Source organism: Ipomoea nil, unplaced genomic scaffold (genome assembly GCF_001879475.1).
Source record: "Ipomoea nil cultivar Tokyo-kokei standard unplaced genomic scaffold, Asagao_1.1 scaffold2759, whole genome shotgun sequence".
Classification (NCBI taxonomy): Eukaryota; Viridiplantae; Streptophyta; class Magnoliopsida; order Solanales; family Convolvulaceae; genus Ipomoea; species Ipomoea nil.
Window position 1 is genome coordinate 590,340 of NW_017619187.1, and position 21,007 is coordinate 611,346.

The 21,007-nt window shown below is 35.3% G+C and overlaps 2 protein-coding genes across 7 annotated transcripts; both read right to left on the reverse strand.

Annotated features, from left to right (window-relative positions):
* Window positions 1–1,228: 1,228 nt before the first annotated feature.
* Window positions 1,229–2,721, reverse strand: LOC109156915 (zinc finger protein CONSTANS-LIKE 5-like). 4 transcript variants are annotated; one of them, XM_019304812.1, is made up of 3 exons: window positions 2,601–2,721; window positions 1,811–2,558; window positions 1,229–1,721 (listed from the first exon to the last, which is right to left on the reverse strand). In XM_019304812.1, the coding sequence occupies exons 1-3, from the start codon at window positions 2,615–2,617 to the stop codon at window positions 1,371–1,373; spliced, it is 1,116 nt and encodes a 371-aa protein (XP_019160357.1). In that variant the 5' UTR covers window positions 2,618–2,721; the 3' UTR covers window positions 1,229–1,370. The 4 variants fall into 4 exon arrangements, with proteins under 4 accessions (XP_019160357.1, XP_019160356.1, XP_019160355.1 ...); XM_019304811.1 differs by having other exon boundaries at window positions 1,811–2,550; window positions 2,593–2,721; XM_019304810.1 differs by having other exon boundaries at window positions 1,811–2,553; window positions 2,593–2,721.
* An 8,243-nt stretch (window positions 2,722–10,964) lies between these two features.
* On the reverse strand, window positions 10,965–18,369 carry LOC109156898 (ADP-ribosylation factor 1). Of its 3 annotated transcripts, none has more exons than XM_019304785.1 (9): window positions 18,294–18,369; window positions 17,809–17,991; window positions 17,659–17,697; window positions 17,391–17,453; window positions 14,067–14,085; window positions 12,840–12,951; window positions 11,863–11,910; window positions 11,519–11,649; window positions 10,965–11,393 (listed from the first exon to the last, which is right to left on the reverse strand). In XM_019304785.1, exons 2-9 carry the CDS (start codon window positions 17,909–17,911, stop codon window positions 11,360–11,362), a joined length of 549 nt encoding a protein of 182 aa, XP_019160330.1. In that variant the 5' UTR covers window positions 17,912–17,991; window positions 18,294–18,369; the 3' UTR covers window positions 10,965–11,359. The 3 variants fall into 3 exon arrangements, with proteins under 3 accessions (XP_019160330.1, XP_019160331.1, XP_019160329.1); XM_019304786.1 differs by having other exon boundaries at window positions 18,221–18,354; XM_019304784.1 differs by lacking the exon at window positions 18,294–18,369 and adding an exon at window positions 18,139–18,273.
* Window positions 18,370–21,007: the final 2,638 nt, after the last annotated feature.

Consider the following 21,007-nt stretch of genomic DNA (forward strand, 5'->3'; position numbering starts at 1 on the left):
CTTACCTACTTTTACAAATAAATATCTATTAGCAAAATCAATTGCCTCAAGTCAAGGCTGAATTCATACCATTTTGCTGTTAGTAAAATAAAGTTCATAAATTTTTTTTTTTAAATTTTATACGGGTTTAGTTCAGTAAGTTCAATAAGCAATATTTAAAAGAAAATATCAAAATTCAAATCTCGACGGCGGCAATATGGGGATTATGTGTCTAAAATGGGCAGATCCCCTGTGCGCACTGAGTCATCGTGATTTTCATCCGTCGGGATTCAATCTTTAAGCTTGAAAGCTGATCACATAATATATGTTAAGAATATAATATTCATAACTATTAATTTATACTTTTAATTGAGAGAAAATGCATCCTTATAAATTGTAATTGGCCACAAATGTGAATGGGCATTTTAAACACATAATATTAAAAAATAATAATAATTAGAAAAATGTGTTTTTTCTCATCTAAAAATCTAAGTAAATAATTAGATGATTTATGTTTTACGTGATATACACGGACTAAAAGTTTATCCATTCAAAAAAGAAAAAAAGTTTATCCTCTCAGTCCCTCAATTATTTTGTTTCTATAGAATTGGGAATTATTAAAAATTTGGTAACCTAATTTCAGTAGACTCCAACTGGATATGCTGTGCCACATATAGACAGATTTGCTAGTTGCTAAGAATTCAATAAATCAATTGCCTTAAATTCCTTAAAATAAACTTTTTTTTTATATTTTATTATATTTTAGTTGTGGGACCTAAAATGTTTATTGGCCAATTATAGTTCAGAAACAGATCCTGTGCTCTACCCAAGAGGCCAAGACATACATTAACCACATACTAATAAGTAATAACATCAATTTTAAAATTCTATATATTATTAATAAATTAATTTCCAACATAGAATTTAATCCTTCAACAATTATAACCCAAAAGTATAGTATATCTTCTTATCTAGTACATATCATATGAGATGGGAATGGAGATTTAATTTAAGACTATTCATCTAAAATAGCAGACTTAGACTTCCCTTGTGATCAGTAATTTTGAAATAATTAGAATCGTGATCGTAAAATTAAAATAATTATACAAATAATATTACAATTTTGTATAGCAAACGCTTATAATTTCAAACAAAATATTTGTAATTAGGACAACATATCATTTTAACTGCTCAACTCATAATTCATTTAAATAATATTTTGAAAAGCGATTAGAGCTAAGCTGTGATAGAATATTCCAACCGCTCCTCCAAACTTAAAATAGAGGATTAATTAATTATAATTTGCATAATAATTTGAATAAAAAAGAGAGGAAAGAAAAACTATAGTACACTAGAAACACTTTTAAACATGTCAATTGTTTTCTTGATTCCTACCATATCAAGGGAACAACGCTGAATCTACCAACATCAGCGGCAGAATCTGCCGATGAAAACAAGGTATCAATGTCGGATTCTGATTCAACCTCCGTTCTCTTCGCAAAGCGGCCTTTGATTCGTGGCCGTGTTTCCGCATACGCCTTTCTGGAAGCGTAGCGTATCGTCTTCTCGAACTTTCTGTTCTTCCTCTTCTCCCTGTATCTCAGCACCCGGGCCTCTCGATCCATTCCGTTCCATTGCGAGCCGCCTCTGGAATCCACGCTCCCGCCGCCGATGTTCCGGTAGGATATCTCCGACACAGAGCTCCCGTCCGGGACCACTCCCACGTCTAAAGATGAGGAAACCTGGATTGAGACATTTTATCAAACAGGTTCAGTGCAAGGGAAATTAAAGCAGATTCATGGTAGTAGGAGTAGGAGGAATGAGGAATTACACTTAAGGAAGGTTTGGTGAATCCGGAGTTGTAGGAAGTGAGGTTGGATCTTGTGAAATCGATCTCGAAATGTTTTTCTTGGGGTATGATTGGAGCGGACGTTTTGATGGTCTGGATTGGGACAACCCTGTCGGAATTGTACTGGTTTTGATGAGAATTTGATTCCCAGGAAACCGGGTACTCAAAATCGAGGAAGTTGTCGGAGTCGAAGAGCGAGAATTCCGCAGATTTCATCCCGCCGGCGGCGTTTTCCGGCAGCTTGGAGGAGGTGATCGAAGCGGAAGAAGTCCAGGGATCAGAGGCGAAATTGTCATGGGCGAAGTTCGGGGGGTTGGAATCGTTCATCGGAACCAAGAGAGTCGCGGCGGTGGACTTGACCACGGACTCCGCCGTGTCATAGAACGGGGCCACGGGGACACGCTCGTGGCGCTGAGCCAAAGGGTTAGCCGAGTGGATGTCGCGGTCACACGTGACACATAGCGCCGCCGCATCAGCCTTGCACGTGACCGCCGCCGGGGCGTGCTCGCAAACCTCACACACCCACACACGGGCATGCTTCGACCCTAATTTGTTAGTAGCATGGACCTTGGCGTCACACTCAAGGCACATAAAAATCGCGTCCACGCGACAAAACACCAACGCCACAGCTACCTTGCAATAGTCGCACGGTTTCGCCGCGGCGGCCGCACCCCACCCGCCAGACAAACATCGTGAGTTAATAACAGAATCACTACCACCACAACTACCAGGCAAACCTCGTGAATGAATAACAGAATCACCGCCACCGCCGCAATTAGCAATAACCATATTTGGTTGATTGACTCAAGTATCTAAAAGAAGAAATCTCTAGGAATAGAAATAAACAAATGGCTTAGGAGTATAGTAGTGGCAAGATGGAAATGAAGAGATTGCATCTACTCTATGTATCTTAAGGGGAAATATTGATGGCTGACGAGTTTTGTGGTGACACGTGGGAGCATTAGAGGCCACAAAGCAGGTTTGATGAGTCATGAGTGATATTTTATGTTAAGTAGTTGTCATTTGTCTGTGCCGACGTAGGGCCCACTAGAATGGGACAGGCTGTTCAATGATTTTACATTTTGCCCTGTGTTTTTGGGTGAATTGAAATTGATTGTTACGGGGCAACTTGTAAAGTGGGAGAGAAATCCAGTTTTAGATCACGAGAAGCAAGCAGCGTAGGGGTTATTTTACTAGGACTTTCTTTTCTTTATGTATATATTTCTCTCCAAAAAGGTTGAATTTCCAACCCGATAGATAGAGTATTTGGGAGGATGTAAATTACGGTGTGATTCAATGGTTCAGCGGAAAGGGCACGCACAAGAAATCTGCTCACTTTGAACATAATTCCGCCAAGGTTCGAACCTTGGTCTCTTCTTCCAAATATTGCCCACTGAACTATTGAGCTAAACCCGTGCGGGCTCTTTATGTATACATATTGCCCACTGAACTATTGAGCTAAACCCGTGCGGGCTCTTTATGTATACATATTTGTACGTAGTTTTGCAGGTCAAATAAGATAATGCCTAATGTTTATTTTAAAGTATATTAATGTAAGATATATAAGAGATATTTATACGGTAATTGAATGTTGAATTTGTTTATTTAAATCAATATAATTTAAAGTATATGAATGCAAGATAGTATAGGAAAGATTGATTATAATTGTCATTAAAATAAATGTTTGTAACTTTGTAAAAACGATAGTGTAAAAATAATAATCTAAATAAATACTACTTGTTTGAATTTCTCTAAGTCTTCGTAATTCTATTTTGGGTAGCATTGTCATTGTCTTCCTCTTCAGTACTTGTACTCTTCTTTTTTATTGGTAGTGTGTCATGTGCAATTGAATTACTGGTGGTACCATAGAGGACAACGTCATGCAATGAGATTATGGTGTAAGAAGCTTTGGATTTGCCTTATGTATATGATTAGGATCTTAGTTGTCCTATGAACTTTTTATCTTACAAGCGTCTGTTGATATTTGGCAGTGGTAGTTTTTTCCCATACATATTTCATGTGTTGTGAGCACTTTAAGTCAAGTAGTAGTGATTCCAAATACATTAAACATTTTAAACCTAATAAGTTAAAATAATGATGATAAGAATTTTTTTTTTTTTTTTTTAGATCAGTAAGGAGGGGACCCAGGGGTAGCATCTAGTTCCTTTCACTGCGAGACCAAGTCGCACGTAGGCGATCGTTGCCAATCATCTCCTCTATTATGGGGGGCACCATGTAAGACCACACCAGTCCACATCCATGTTCGCGCCCATATTTGCAATAGCGTCTGCACACTCATTTTGCTCACAAATGACACTCTTGAAGGACACCTTCCAGTTTTGCATTAGCCAATGTCTAATATTCTCAACATGTTCGCACATGGGACCCCTCAGTTGTGAGTTGCCCAAAACCCCATTGATAACTCTCTCGACGTCCGACTGGATTTCAACGTCTCTAATGTCATCTCTCCAAGCCCAGGTGAGGCCCTTCGATATGGCTTCAGCTTCAACGATGGCAGCATTCTCATAGCTAGTCTTTCCACAGAAGCCTCCCATCCATTCGCCATCAGCCCTTCTGAGGATGTCCCCATATCCAGCCTTCTGTGACGATGGTTTAACACTGGCGTCAACATTTAGGGTCCACATATGCCCGTTGGATGGAGTCCAATGAGGATTCATGGCCGTTCGTTTGTGGCTGTCGGAGTTCATTGCATGCAGACGCTTGAATGCACGCTTGATCTCCTTCTCAGCTTCTAACACCCAGGCGATTTTTCTGTTGGGCTCAATTGCTTCTCCTCTGAAGATGCTATTGTTTCGCCATCTCCATATCAACCATATCGTGATCGTGAGCATGGTAGGTCTATCAATGTCTTCCATTCTTTTTCTGCTTGGTCGAATATTGCATTCAATCCCGTCGCAGAACAATCAAACGTAAAATAATTAATTCCTATTTAAATCATCATTTCCAAATTTCATCAAAAAACATAATGCAAGTGCAAGTCCCTAATAACTTAATAATCCTCAAAAAGTTATAAACCACAAATTCAAAAATCATAACTCCAAAATCCACAATTCACAAGCCACAAATCTATAGCCAACATTAAAGTTCAAAATAATAAACAATCAAATGTAAAATAACAATAAATTTTCTTCTCTCCACAGTTTGTTTTTCTCATTCACACCACACAAGTTATGTCATTTTAAGACTTAATACAAAATATATAACTATAAATAAAAATGTTATTATTATTGAATGATAAAAAGTAAAAACCTATTGACATGCGTTTTGAATTTTGATGTTGTATTGGAATCAAAGTGTATAGTACCTAGTTGCTAAGCTCCAACAAAGTTAGTGGTGGGGAATTCCTACCTATTAGGCACGATAATTAAGACAGAGACTAAACATATAGAGGGGCATGCTTATCCACCAATCACAATATCTTCGTTTAAAGAAATTAGGTCAAACCATATAGCTAGATGGATAACCTCGTTCATAGGAAATGCAACTTTCTTTTTTTTTTTTTTGGATTGTAATTAGGGGTGACCACGGTTCCAATTCCGGTTCGAAATTACCGGTTCCGGTTCTGTGGATGGCGAAACCGGAACCGGAACCTTATAGTAAGGTTCCGGTTCCAGTTCCGGTTCAGAACCGGCGGTTCCGATTAGAATCACCGGTTCTAACCGGATTATTAAAAAAAAAAAAATTTTAAAAACACTATAATATTTATTTTTTTCCGGTATGGAACTGGAACCGCCGGTTCCGGTTCCAAGATTTTACAAACCTTAACCGGAACCTTAACCGGAACCGGAACCGTACGGACGATTCCGGTTCAGTTTCGGTTCGCACAGTCACGGTTCCAGTTCGAACCTACGGTTCGAACCAGAACCGTGGTCATCTCTAATTGTACTAAGAAAAACTTGTACTCTTTTTTTTTTTTTTTTTCATTCTTCCAAAAGGCTGAACTCCAACTTTAAGGGTCCCCACACTCCGACCCGACAGAACATTTGAGAGGATGTAAATCATGGTAACTCAACTGAACATGAACCACAGAGGCTAGAACTTTGCTCACTGCGCACAAGAAACTTCCCTCACTTTGAGAGGTTGCTCCTACGCTGCCGCTGGTGAGACTCGATCCCTCCTCTCATGAGCTAGTTTTTTTTTTTTTTTCATTGCTTAATTATATATGTTGATACAAACTACGTATCAGTCTTTTGGTAATTATTTAACTTGAGTATACATTTAAATATGTTCATTTTATAAATAATATTCATAATATGTAAACTCTTATTGCGTGTTCAAATAAAAAATCACGCCAAAGTGTGAATGTACGCTTTGAGTGAAGAGCACTTTGGGCCTCAACTTACAAATTAAAGTATAGCTGATTAGTTCAAACTAAGAAAGTCATCAATAGGTATTTTCTAGAGGCAGTGAAACTTTGAAGTTTGAACTTTAATGTGTTGTTATCAAATTAATTGTCTGACCAACTTGGCTAGGGGTTACCCTTGTGAATGCGCACTTTGTAAAATTACCAATACCAAGTGCATTTTCTGGCATGTACAAGTGTATTTTATCAAAACTACAAGCGCATTCAATATTATGTATAATGCACTCGAGAGATTGCACTTTTGGATATCAAAGAATGCACTTGATAGTGTTGCGGAGTACAGTCAAAGTTTAAGATAATGATACGACACTCAAGTCAAACCCCTAATTCCACCCCAAAAAGTTAGCTCATGAGAGGAGGTTCGGCCCCATCTTAAGCACCACTCGACTCTCAATGAAAGCACCAACTAACAGTGGCGGACCCAGAAAACTTGTTCAATGAGGGCGAAACGCATTAAAACAAAAGAGATAGTTTGATAAAAAAAAATAATAAAACACTTAAAAGTATAGAATAAATATTGTTGGATGTGGACGAAAAATAAAAACACATCAAAACTTTATAAAAAATATTCATAACAAAATATGAAACATAATTAATTTGATAAAATAATTCGAATAAAAAATACATTATAAACACATCTCATTATTTATATAAAAAAAAAGTGAAATAAAACACTTAAATGTATAGAATAAATATTGTTGGATGTGGACGAAAAATAAAACACATCAAAACTTTATAAAAATATTCATAACAAAATATGAAACATAATTAATTTGATAAAATAATTCGAATAAAAAATACATTATAAACACATCTCATTATTAATATAAAAAAAAAAAAAGTGATATATATGTGTATAAATCTCACAACACACTGAGGATTTGAACCTTGGCCACTTACAAAAACTAAACGCAAGCCTTGCTACTTGGTCTAGTCATTAAATGTTAATTTTTATCTATTTTATTATACATATACTAAAACTTGTACTATATATACATATATACATACAGGGGTTATATATATGGTGGAGGTGGGGTGAGGGGGGCAGCTGCCCCCATGCTGGGTCCGCCCCTGTCAACTAATACAACCCTGAGATTGTACGGGAATACTTTTCTTCTAGTCAAGAACTAAACTCTAGCTATAACGTTAGAGAGAAAAGACATGGTTATGCTTTGAGTGACAGCCTAACTCCAAAAAATAGAGATAAGATAATTGAAAGTCTCCAAACCAATTCAATATATTCTCCAATTTTCTTCTTCATTTCCCTCATAACCGAGGTTGGAAATTCAAGAACAAAAACATGTATGTTATTATCAGTAGGTCAATTGATTTAACACTATGAAGTTTCAAGAAACACAAATAATTTTGGAGAAAAAAGACACATTTCGTTATCACTAATGACCACTATACTAGCAAGCAGAAACACTTTTCATAACTAATTAAGGACTAATATCCTTTTGATTCTAATCCTTCTAAAAATGGAAGCTTTTCATCTAGGCCAGTCTAAGAAACACTTAACACTACAAATAATATATTACAGACTTAGAATGATCTATTTGACATTACAAAATATTATCCACCTCAAGATTTAAAGTTATGCACCCGTAGCTCAATGTATGCACCTCATGGTTCAAAGTTATGCACTTCAAGAATTAAAGGTATGCACCAAAGGTTTAAGGTTATGCACCTCAAGATTCAAAGTTATGTACCTGTAAGTTTCAAGTTATGCACCTCAAAGTTTAAAGTTATGCACCATAAGTATTCTTTTAAGAAGCTAATAAAGTAAGCAAGACAATATTTGAAGGAAAAATATGCACTCAAAGAAGGAAAATAATGCACCCAAAGACCCCAAAAAAAAAAAATTGAACTTACATAAAATTACCATAATGTCACCCCATTTAAAATTTTCTTCATTTTGGACGGTTGATTTAGACTAGATCAATGGTTGAGATTTCACCCATTTTTTACCTGAGAGTCCTTCACATTTAATCTCTTATATATATATATATATATATATATATATATATATATATATATATATATATATATATATATATATATATATATATATATATATATGGTCGCACTCCCATGAGAACCACCCTTAATGTAAAACGTGAAGACTAATCTAGACTATTAAATCAAAATGATGCACAACTGGGATAAAAAAGAACAAACCACACGGGTTAAGAAAACAAACCCTTTTAAAATATTAGAAAATATACGATTAGGGGTAAATCAGTCTTATTAGAAGTTGTGCATTCCTAACTGAATGTCGTGCATTGACAATTCTCTAGTTGTGCATTCAAACACCGTCAAAAAAAATCTACAATAGACATCCCAATGTCCAACGATGCACCGCACTAAGTGCACTAATGCACATCTCACCAACCTATGATGCACAACTCACAACACTGGGTTTCACAACCAACATACTCGAATGCACAAACCGTACTACCCAGACATGTGTACATATATACCAACATTCAAATATAGGCTGGTATAACATCTATTTTCCGACACATATTGTATTTAATTAATTTTTAGAGGAAATTTCAATTTTTGTCATATGACTATAGGGGTCTTATTAATTTTAGCCCCTGGCTTTCAAAAATGTTAATTTAGTACCTTAACTATACAATTTTTGTCAATTTTGGTCACTCCGGCCAAATTGCCAGTCAAATTTTGCCGGAAAATTTTAATAATTAAAATAATGAGGATATTTTGGTCATTTCACGCATCTTTTCTTCTTCTCCGGTGAGTCCATCCCTTCCTCCCCTGTTTCCGGCGTTCTTTCTCCCTGTAAACCCTATCTTTAATATCATCAAGCATCCTTTCTCCATCATCTTAGTTCATTGCATTCGCCGGAAACGGGGGAGGAAGGGATGGACTCGCCTGAGAAGAAGAAAAGAGACGTGAAATGATAAAAATACCCTTATTATTTTAATAATTAAAATTTTCTGACGAAATTTGACCGGTAATTTGACTGGAGTGACCAAAATTGACAAAATTTGCATAGTTAAGGTACCAAATTGACACTTTTAAAAATTAAGAACTGAAATTAACAAGACTCCTATAGTCATAGGACCAAAATTGAAATTTCCTCTTAATTTTTATTTGGTTTAGTTTTGGAATATTAAAAATTTTAAATGTTGACACGATAATTGTCAAGTCAACGTATTATGACATAATAATAATGTCACTGGTATGCAAAGAAAGCTAATGAATTTTTTGTGTTTGAATCTATCAACTTTAAAGCTCAAGGATCAAATGGTTCAAAATTAAAATTGAACTAAATCAAACATATTGGTATAATATAGGGACTTGTAGATGGTTTGAGTTTGACTCTTATAAGCTGTTTGTAGTTAACCAACCTAACTAGTGTAGGTGTTAATTAAATTTATAATACACACTCTCTCTATATATTGGGACAAATCTACTCCAAATCAAAGGCCAAAATAGAATAAGAAACAAAAATAAAACTAATGTGTCCCAAAAAAAATTGAGGGAGAAATGAGGATAATCCTAGCCAAGTTGGTCAGTTAAATTGATAACTACAAGATTATAAATTTGATTCATAAAATGAGATTTATCCAGTATATACCCTTACGTGGTAGTTACCCGTCTCCCTCATAACTCAAAAAAAAAAAAAAAATGGATGAAGAAATGGTTAGAACTCCCGTTTCCTAATCGATCTATTGGTATATCAAAGTCTCAGATCGTTATACTGTGAGCACATACCCACCTTGCAAGGTGGGCACGATTCCATATCCATAATTTATATTCTATAGATTCATAATTTCTATACTGTAGATCCATAATTTTTATACTGTAGATCCATAAAATTTATACTTTAGATTCATAATTTCTAAATCGTAGATTCATAATTTAAATACAGTAGATTCATAATTTCTATACTGCAGATTCATAATATATGTATTGTAGATTCATAATTTCTATACTGTAAATTCATAATTTCTAAACTGTATAGTTATCAATTATGAACATATAGTTCTCTAATTTGTGAAAACAGAGTTCAACAATTGGAATCTAAAGTATAAATTTTAAAAATCTACAATATAAAAATTATGAATCTACAGTGTAGAAATTATGAATATGGAATCGTGTCCACCTTATAAGGTAGGCATGTGCTCACTGCATACTTTGTCGTATGTGACTATGTATCTTGTGTTGTAATTTTTTATATCTTGTATTATGAAATTTTGTACCTCGTTTTGATCCAAGGCCCCATAATGATATGTAGACTCTTGATCCAAGGGCCATAATGATATGTAGACTCTGGTCTATGGTATAAATTGTCAACTTTCCTTTGTGGGCTAATTCCCAAATGGGTTTGTTATTTGGTGTGATTACATTTTGGGCCAACTTCAAATTGGGCTTCTCAACAAAATTTTAAGCCTTCTCCCTTTGCAAATGGCAAATTATACGGCCATGGTCCATATTGCAAATTATACCATGAACCATGATCTACTTTGCATCTTGTACCCAGTTAATGTGTCTGTAAATAAATTTAAGGTACATAACATATTAACCACAAACACATAAAATAGTAACTACAAACAAACTGTTAACTGCAATTACAGAATATGTTAATTACAGACACATAATATATTTGTTAAACATATTATGTGTCAGCAGATAACACATCGTATTGCACCAAACATTCCTATTCTCCCAATTTTTATCCTAGAGAAGTAGGAATATTAGACTATAGCAATTAATAAAACATTGTTGATGCCGAAATCAGTATTTCACTTGACGCAGGTCAAAAATTTGTTCTAAACAGAAGTCAAGAAAACTAATCACATTTTCTATGTGCAAGAAAAATATATTGTTTCATTTTAAACTCCCAGAAGATCAGCACATGGAATCTCCACCAGAAATGTATAGAAGAACCAAAGACATAAGCCTACCATCTTTGAATGAGAATGAAGAAAGTCGCAAAAATTTTGGGAAGAGAGGAAGAAGGGTGTTGTAATAAAAGCCAGATAATATCATTATACCCGCACTTTACTTCCGAAGCTATAACATCAGAAACCGGCATATCTAACATAATTTGTAGTTTTGTACCAAGACTTTGCTGTGTGTCTGTCTCCAAGGCATTGGCCCCCTCATAAACACAAAATTTAGCTACCTCCTGCCTTGAGGGTGTTACTCAACCTATATAATCCACAACAAGAGGATAAGCATAAGCAATACAACAAGTGTAGTATTCTCAAGAATACAATTGAGCAAGCAAAAAGTCTACAAGGGCATTCAAAATATAAACACTTATTCAAGCTTACCAGTCTAAGCCCTCAAAGAGGCCCTCTCCTTTGATGGCAGAAGTCTTAAAAATAGCCCATTGTCTATTCTTAATCTTGTGCAGCTCCAAGGACTCAGTCACTGCAGCATCATCAAGTGCACCAGGAAGATCCTGTTATCAAGAAAGACATCATGAAAATACGTCATTGAAAAAGAGCATCATCCGTAAGTGCTTCACTGTGCATCTCTCTCGCTCTCTCTCTCTTTGAATGTGTGTGACGCTTGACTATGTGTGCCAGAGAACTTTTACCAGAAACCATTACACATTAAGGCTATTATTTTTCTTTAAAGTAAGAAAGAATTAGCAGAAAGATAAATATAAGACCTGTTTGTTAGCAAATATGAGAACAGCAGCACCTTTCAACTCTTCCTCCTAAAAAAAAAAAAAAAAAAAAAAAAAAGATAATGTTATAGAGTTTCATTAGGACTATCAAAAAGCATACTTTCAAATGATAAGACATGACTTTAGATCAATGCAATCATAGTTCCAAGGAAAGTTTGGTCAGAAGAGACTGAAATTCATAATTTCTTCCCATCCAGATTAGAAGCAATTTATTTAAGTTGGATGTCAAAAACTATATAAAACATAGAACACATCACGCTAGGAAAACTGCTAATAATCGACTTTTAAAAACTCCATTTAATAGATAGCATTGTAGGATTTGTAGCCCTAAGGAAAACTAGAACATGAAAGCATAGCTTCTTTTCAAAAGGATTTGGGGTCAAAACCATTTCTGAAGTTATTGTATTCATACTCTGGTAATTTAATTATGGGACATTAAATTCCACTAATCTCCATTGCTGTCGTTGGTTCATCATAACTGGTTTAAATATTTAAAATAAATAACAAAGGATTACAGCAATTAAACAATTTGATAGAATTTGGATACGCTTGCTTCCTTAAACTTAGTTTCTTTCTCAGTTAAATTCATGAACGCCTAACCATTCTCTTGCACTCAAGTGTAACACATCCAACCATGCCATGTCATAAACTGAAAACTGGAAACTGAACTGTTGTATGGTCATATGGCCATTGTTAATGAACTGTGCAGTTACTTTAACTGTTGATTGTCAGATTTCTTGAATTCCTGATTGTTACGCTAAAAATACAATCCAATTACTGTTTTTAATAAAAATCAATTCCAATTTTTACTACCATCTAGAAGCAAGGGCTGGAACCCTGTGGGAGATGAATAAAGGCAACGATTCCTATTTTTCTGCAAAAACACATTCTCCAAACAAGTACACTAAAATGTGCAAAATAAGATTATAAGATATGTAACATCTACACCATGAAGGTACCTCCAGTATGGCATGAAACTCCTCTTTAGCAATAACCAGCCTGTCAGTGTCACTTGAATCAACAACATAGATTATGGCCTGAGTATTTGGAAAATAGCACCTCCAGTATGGTCTGTGCAGAAAAAGAATTAGCTCTTATTAATTTCACATCTACAGCATGAAATCTGGCAAACAACAAAGTTCAAGAAACTGGCATCACTGAACAACAACAAAAGATGGCAAACAAGAAAATTGGACAGGTAAAGAGAAACACATGTACTAGAGCATCTTAATTCAGATTCCTAATAGGAGATTTTTTCAAGCAATACAGAAATCAAAGATCATTTTCTACATGTATTTCATATTTGTTCCAGAAAGTGTGCCCTAAAGTAGTTTAGAAATCTGGAAGGGCATACCACAATAATAAATATAATATAACAGAAAGTGTGTATGCTCTAGGATTAAATTTCAAAAAGAAAATATTCAGCCCATGAAATAAGTCCTAGACAACCCAAAAAGTAGAGCCATTAGTTGTCAAAGTAATTAATAGTGGAAACCAGCAACTAACAATTTTAATTTCCAATTCCATTTTATCAGGCTTTATGAATCTAGTTTAATTTAAGAGTGCATATCTGTTTGTTGTTTCCCTTTTTGGAACAACTTAAGAGTGCGTATCTGTATGTTGTTTCCCATTTTGGAACATATAATGGCAATGCCAATAGGTTACTCAGGTACTACAAGTCAGGATGCCAATAGTGTACACAGGATTCCTAGTAAACGCCGCACTGAATTTGTCAATCACACATCTCGAAAAATCAAATCTATGGACCAATGCAAGGTGGAACATCGTTAAGTGAGAGCCAAGGCCTATATGTTACATTAGCACGTGTCAAATTCATGTTACTATGCCCCTTAATAATTAAAAGTATGTAGCATTGATCAATATTTATGCAGCATTCACATTTCAAAAATCTTGTGCAATAAAGGACAACCATGGCTAGGTCAACCAGAAAATTTATCAAGAATGAGACCAAAAATCATACTTTCATTAGATGTGCTATTAAGCTTGAAAGGAGCCATATCATATTGGTTGATGAAAAGAAACAGAACACAACCGCTGAGCTTAATGACAATACAAAACATTATTACCTAGCATGCTAAACAATAGCTGTTTTGTCATAAAAGCTCTGTAAATTCCTTTAGATCTAACATTCTAACGTCTAAGCACAAACTTGAATTTGAAGTTACCTGATACTAGTCTGTCCACCTGCAATATGGCAAAAACAAAATAGTCAGGAAAAATTCAACTATCTCAATGGAGAAAATCAGAAGAAATATTTTCGCATTCCTCACACGTAGCTAGAAAAATTAATAGCAAAAGCTCTCAGGCTGACTAACAGAAAGAAGAATTTATTTATTTGGTGCAAAATAATCATCAGAAAGTTCTCATGTGACAGTGAGTCAGTGACCACCAACAACTGTTATCCACTTAATCAGTATTGGCCGCATTATCCCTCTCAAAAAGGAAACCAAATACTAGGTGTTCAATCATTCATCAATTAATCTCAACATAATGATATTACTCACTGTTGGTTTATAAGGCCATGGGTTAAACTAGCTAATTGATTGGATTCAGTCTTTTAGTGTAGTTTGGTCCATGTGCAGTATAGCCCAATTGAGTGACATTGGCCCAAATCTTATATTATAACATGGTATCAGAGCTTGTTCAATCCACTTTGTGTTCACCCGGTTGTCTACCCGTGGTATTAGTGGCAGCTTTAGTTTCAGGGGAAGGGTCCAATTTCAAGTGGTCAACCGATTAGATTCAAAATGGCCCGGTTGTCCACTTGAGGGGGAGTGTTAACAGTCCCACATATGGGTTTATAAGGCCATGGGTTAGACAAGCTAATTGATTGGATTCAATCTTTTAGTGTGGTTTGGTCCATATGCATTATAGGCCAGTTGAGTGACTGATATGAGTCAGATGTTTGTCTACGCGTCACGGGTCGATAGTTAACAGATGACGAAGAAGAAGATGGATTCCCTATGGTGACAGAGAACAGTACAAGAGAGAGAGAGAGGGAGGGAGAGAAGTTGGAGAAGCAACTTCCCTTTTGATTTTATTCAAATTCCAACTTACTAAGACAATCTAACATTCTCCCTATATATAGGAGTTAAAAGCTTAAGACATAAGGAAACAATATTCTACAATATGCTTACTTAAAGTAAAAAGGACAACTACTAATAAACTAGGAAATAAGATAACTAAATTGATTCCCAATCAATTTTAGCAGATTGGCAGTAGGATCTGTATTGTATCATTACACCCTTCTCGGAGATCAAGCTTGACCCTCAAGCTTGAAGCAGGTGACAACATTCAGGTTGAACTCAAGTGATTCCATCGCGTGCATTCAGGCTGAATTCAAGGAAGTTCTCCGTGGATGCAAGCCAAGCAGGGGGTTCTTCGTCATCCTCTAATGTCCACAATAGAAAAAGGTGGCGGCATTTATGACCTGGAAAAAAATCGCTCATCGCAATTATAACACAGTTTTTTGGCATCCCTGTTGGCTTTTTTTGCTGGAGATAAAAACTTAACCGGAGGTCGAGAAGAATTGGCATGGTTGGCAGGCGGATTAAGGGGTGGGGAAAAACGGGCTGATGGGGGGCGTGAAGCCTGGACTGGTAATTTGTGTGGCGGTTTGGCTGTCAAAAGGCCTAAAAGGTGGCATTTTCTGTAGAAATCCCGAGCCATATTCATGGCTTCATTAAGAGAACCCAATTTGGTCCTTTAGACATCGATTCGAAGCACTTCATCTAGACCACCAGTAAAAGGATCAATACGTTGGGCTAGGAGCACTGTGCCTGCACGAGCAAGTTGAGCCCAAAAGTCCTTGATATAATCATCAATGTGTCTGCCTGTCTGAAAGAGCAGCTTCAATTCACCCAAAGGATTAAAGCTACGGGGTGGCCCAAAACTTAAACAACACTCTTCCTTAAATGATGCCCAGGAAGTGAACGGAGATTCTATTTCGGAGTGGTACCATAGTTGTGCCTCACCAGTCATGTGGTGTGCTGCTAGAGAAACACAGTCTTGGTTGAGTGTGCCGACAAGGGGAAACGAAGATTCACAACAAAGAAGCCAAACCATAGGATCTTCCTCGCCGGAAAACAAAGGAAATTCAACCTTAGGATACGGAGAAAAACGGGGGTGGTGATCCCCTATGTCCGTTGCAGTGGAAACCCCTTCGGTTTGAAGGGCAGTAACAGAGTCCTCCTCCTGGACAGGTTGTTTACCATGACTGGTGAGTAGCTGTTGGACCAGTTTCTCCAATCTGGCAAGAGAAGTTTCCTAGGTGTGAGAGGATGCGGACAACGAGGCGACAATAGTGGACAAATTTTCAATTTTGTCATGCTGTAATTCCAAAGCTTTGACAGATTTCTGCAAAGCTTTGATGGCTAATTTGATGTTCAAATCAGTACCCATGATGCCGGCAACGGGAACTAGATGATATGAGTCAGATGTTTGGCTACGCGTCACGAGTCGGTGGTTAACAAATGATGAAAAAGATGGATTCCCTATGGTGACAGAGAACAGTACGAGAGAGAGAGAGAGAGAGAGAGAGAGAGAAGTTGGAGGAAGAAACTTCCCTTTTGATTTTATTCAAATTCCAACTTACTAAGACAATCTAATATGCTCCCTATATATAAGAGTTAAAAGCTTAAGACATAAGGAAACAATATTCTAAAATATGCTTACTTAAAGTAAAAAGGGAAACTACTAATAAACTAGGAAATAAGATAACTAAATTGATTCCCAATCAATTTTAGCAAATTGGCAGCAGGATCTGTATTCTATCAGTGACCTTGGCCAGTCTTAAGATTATAACACTCACAAATACCTATTTTTTAATCCAAATAGTCACTATGTCTCTAGAGAGTGATAAATAGTCAAACATAGGGATAACAATTCTTGTGGAAACTATGCAAAAAGTACAAAATGTTCACAAGGTGGAAACTCTTGTTCACTTTATCTACTTACAGCAATGACTCCAATGAGTGACATTGCGTATAGCAACCTAACAAAGAGTTTGAGAATTAATAGATGATCTCTAATTTCAGTACATACAATGGTTGTGATCAACTAAGATACAAATTACTACTTTGCTAGTGAACATGGTGAAAATCGAATTGAGGGTGGTCTATAAACTGCAATGCAAATCAATGTGAAATTCTATGAGCAGAGTTCCTGAAAGATTCATAACAGGTGGGAGACTAAAGCACCTCATGTAAACTCTTCCCTCCTATTCTATAGTGAATTAGTGAAACAGACATATCTGATTAATAAGTAGGCCAAAGTCAAAGTAACAAGCCATTTTAACACCTCAATGGCATTGATTTTCTTAATATTCCAGGATAAGATGATTAAGATCTTGATAATATGTATCATTTTCTCAGGTAATTCCAATTAGAACAAAACATAACACAAGAAAAAAATAATGACCATAAATGGCTAAATAGGAACATGCAATGTGGAAAAAGTTTCCTAGATCATAAACTAACTGGTCAGCATACCTAGATCCCAAACTTGAAACTTAATATTGTTGTACTGCACTGTTTCGACATTAAATCCAATTGCTGCATCACAAGAAAAGGGAAAAAAGGATTACATATTACCCATCACAATTCACTTCAATAACATCCTAATATTGAAGTCTTAATATCCAACTTTGACTATCAGCAAGGAAAAAAAGTCGTTAAAAATTAAAATAAAAAAGATAAACCATAAATTTTATGAATGCAAATTCGATATCTTCCCCGGAGAAAAAGAAAGAATACCAACTTGGAATAGTGGAAACGACTTCGCCCATCTGAAGCCGATCTGCATAAAAAAATCGAAAATAGAGTTACAGAAAATTTTAAACTTACGACAAATCCAAAACCCAAACATCAAATCAAGGAAACGGGCTGCAAAATCTCTGAGAAATCGTACAGAGGATCGTGGTTTTCCCAGCATTGTCCAATCCAAGAACAAGGATCCGAGCTTCCTTGTTACCAAACAGCGACGAGAAAAGCCGAGTAAACACAATTCCCATTTTCAATTTCCCGTTCCCTTATTCAAAGTTCCTCGCAGATCAGATCTACAAGCAAAATCAGCAATACCCTCTGATCCTCTCTGGAAAAATAAAACGAAATACAGAACAGTTACGGATTTATAGTTTCCTATTAGTTATTAATACGAAGGTTGAAAATGAAATTCAACCAATTTAACGATAAAACATTAAGAATATCAATGGAAATAGAAATGAGAGATCCGGAGTACCAAACACTTGATCAGATGAGCCTATAGCGGCTAATATGAGAATAAAAAAAGTAATGAGGTTAGGGAGTTCGCCACTATATACATGTATCAGAGCATAACTCAGAATCTTTATGCGAAGAAATGGAGAGAGAGAGAGAGAGACAGAGTGCACGGACGAGTGGAGGAATCAAAGAACTCCGCGACCCGTAAACCTGGTGCGGATCTGGCCCGAATTACGCACGTAAATTGTACTCCGTAATAATTATATCACCATTCTGCGCCCATACTATACATTAGCATGCATTATTTCTCATATTGAATGACAATCAAGTTGATTAAGCGGTTAACTTGATAATTATGGACTTTTGATTGAAGGGAGGGGATAAATTATTGAGAATAAAGTAGAAATTTAAATTCTAGTGTTTGGTTTACCGGAATAAAATTATTGAATACATGAGAATTGAAAGGGAATAATAATAATATAAAGTTAAAAATGACCATGGTTGTTGTCAGACATCAATTTTAGGTTAAAAAGGGGAAGGATAATTTGTCTCATCATTATCTTTTTTTCTTCCTAAAATCCATGGAATTAAAATCCCAAGGGAGGCATGAGATTTTAATTCCATGAAAATGAGGGAATTGCAATTCCTTCCAACCAAACTAAGGAATTTAATGGACTTTGGTATTAGGTGAGAATGAAATTTAAATTCCCTCCAACCAAACGCCCTAAGTCCATATAGTTATTCGACAATTATTTATAACTCGTCCTTAAATATTTATCGATTGATGTTTCATTAAAAACCTTACTAAGAAACACTCGATAGAAAAAATAAGTCAATCTTATGAATCAATTTCTCAAAAGTACGCATTAGTGAACAAGTCGGCTAGATTGTCGCTTGATTTGATGAACATCGCTTTCACCACTTTCTTGAAGATCATGAGTGAATTGAAGAAGAATTTTGGTAAAAACATGTTTTGGGCTATCACCTTTATTTGGGAGCGTTATGCTGTGCAATCGTGTGCACCATGCATGGTACATATGGTTGCAAAAACGACGTATCTTAATTATACATAATTCTGTTCTTCTTCTTTTTTTTTTGAGAAAATGAACTTAATTCATTAAATTAGATAAAAGACAATCGACAAGAAATTGTGGAGGATTGTCAAATCACTTCCCGGAACTTGACATAGAAACAACTTTCCGATCAACAATGTGAACAGCAAGATTTGCAGATCGCTTAGCTTAGCAAAACAAAAGCCTACGCATAATTTTAATACCCTATTTATGATGATTTTGCTTGTATTCTATTTAGTTGGTAGAATAGTTTTTTTTTTTTCATTGATATTTGATGTTCATGAATTTATGAGCAAAAATGACAAAACAAGCACTTTGTGGCGTGCTAAAAGTATTTTGGCCACATATCTCTCATACAAAATCCAATTAAAGAGGTTAAAGTGTCCATAAAAAGTTAAGACAATCTCCTACAATTTTTATGTTCATAGTTTTCAAAGATCTGGGACAAATCAGGGTAAAAAAGTTAGACATATTTTGACATGCCTAGGACACGATATGATGATAGTATTTTGAATGCATCTCTTTTATACGAAGTCCAATTGAAGTGATTCAAGAGTTCCTTGAAAGCTAAGGTAATGCTCTACAACTTTTGTGTTCAAAATTTTCAGAGATTCAGTTTAAATCCTGAAGATAAAACTTGAAAGATTTTGACACGCCTGACAACACAGTTGTGTAACATGGCAGGTCATCTGATCTATCGCAACTCTATTTAAGCAGCATTTTAACCATGTTGGGGGACTTTTTAAGGAGATGATCCAAAACAATTTTTGGGACTTCAACCATGCTCTAAGAGACATCTTTACACCTTAGAAAAACTTAGACACTAGATTTCTTCACAAATTATGAAATTTTTCTATGTTCTTGAATTCTTCTATGGTTTATTTGATTTAATTCATTTTGCCACAATGTTTAGAGGCCAAACTCAATGTATATTGTTATGTACATTTTGTCCCCGCAGTAAATCTCAAAAGCTTTTTCATTTTTTAACTATAGAATTCTCATATATCATTGTAAAAATCTCCACAAATCTTCTTTGTTTTTTTTTTTGAAAGAAAAAAAAAATGATTAGAAAAATAATCAGCCTTTATTCTATCAACCTTCTTAGTATGAAGAAGTTCAATCTCCATATTTTCACTGTCTATCATCATCTTCTTGATTGCCCCTATAGTTACCATATTGTTCATCACTAGTGAAGAAAGGATCATGTGGAATTCGCTTCCATCTTTTTTTTTTTTACTACTACTTTAATCTTCACCGATTCTCTACCACTTCATGGTTCTTCCTGTTTATCATTTTAGCCAAGATGATTGTATAAATAAGTTTTATTATATAACTATGAGAAAAGTGACTGAGGGGGGTAAAATATAAAAATAGAAGGGAAACGAAAAATTTATTAAAACACCATTAAAAATCATAATTATACACCATATTAGTTAAATGATTAATTAATTTGACAAATTAAATGGAGTGAAAATTACTTAGAGAATGATAAATTTTATATGAATTAATGATTAATATAGTTCATAGCTAAAATATTAAACCTACAATTTTGTTATTACTAAATTAAATAATCTCTTCTTCCAAATATTATCTAATGAACCAGCGAGCTAAGCACGTGAATGCATAAATTAGATAATCTCACTAAGACACTAATTAAGTAGTCATTTTCTTATAGGGAGAGGTCAATCTCTTTGAAGATAGTAGCCAATTCATCATGAACTTTTGGTTTTGGTCAACACTAAAACATGTCATACACATAGTTTAATGTAAAACGTTTTCCAAGTATATGATAATTGATTCCTTAATAGATTTGCA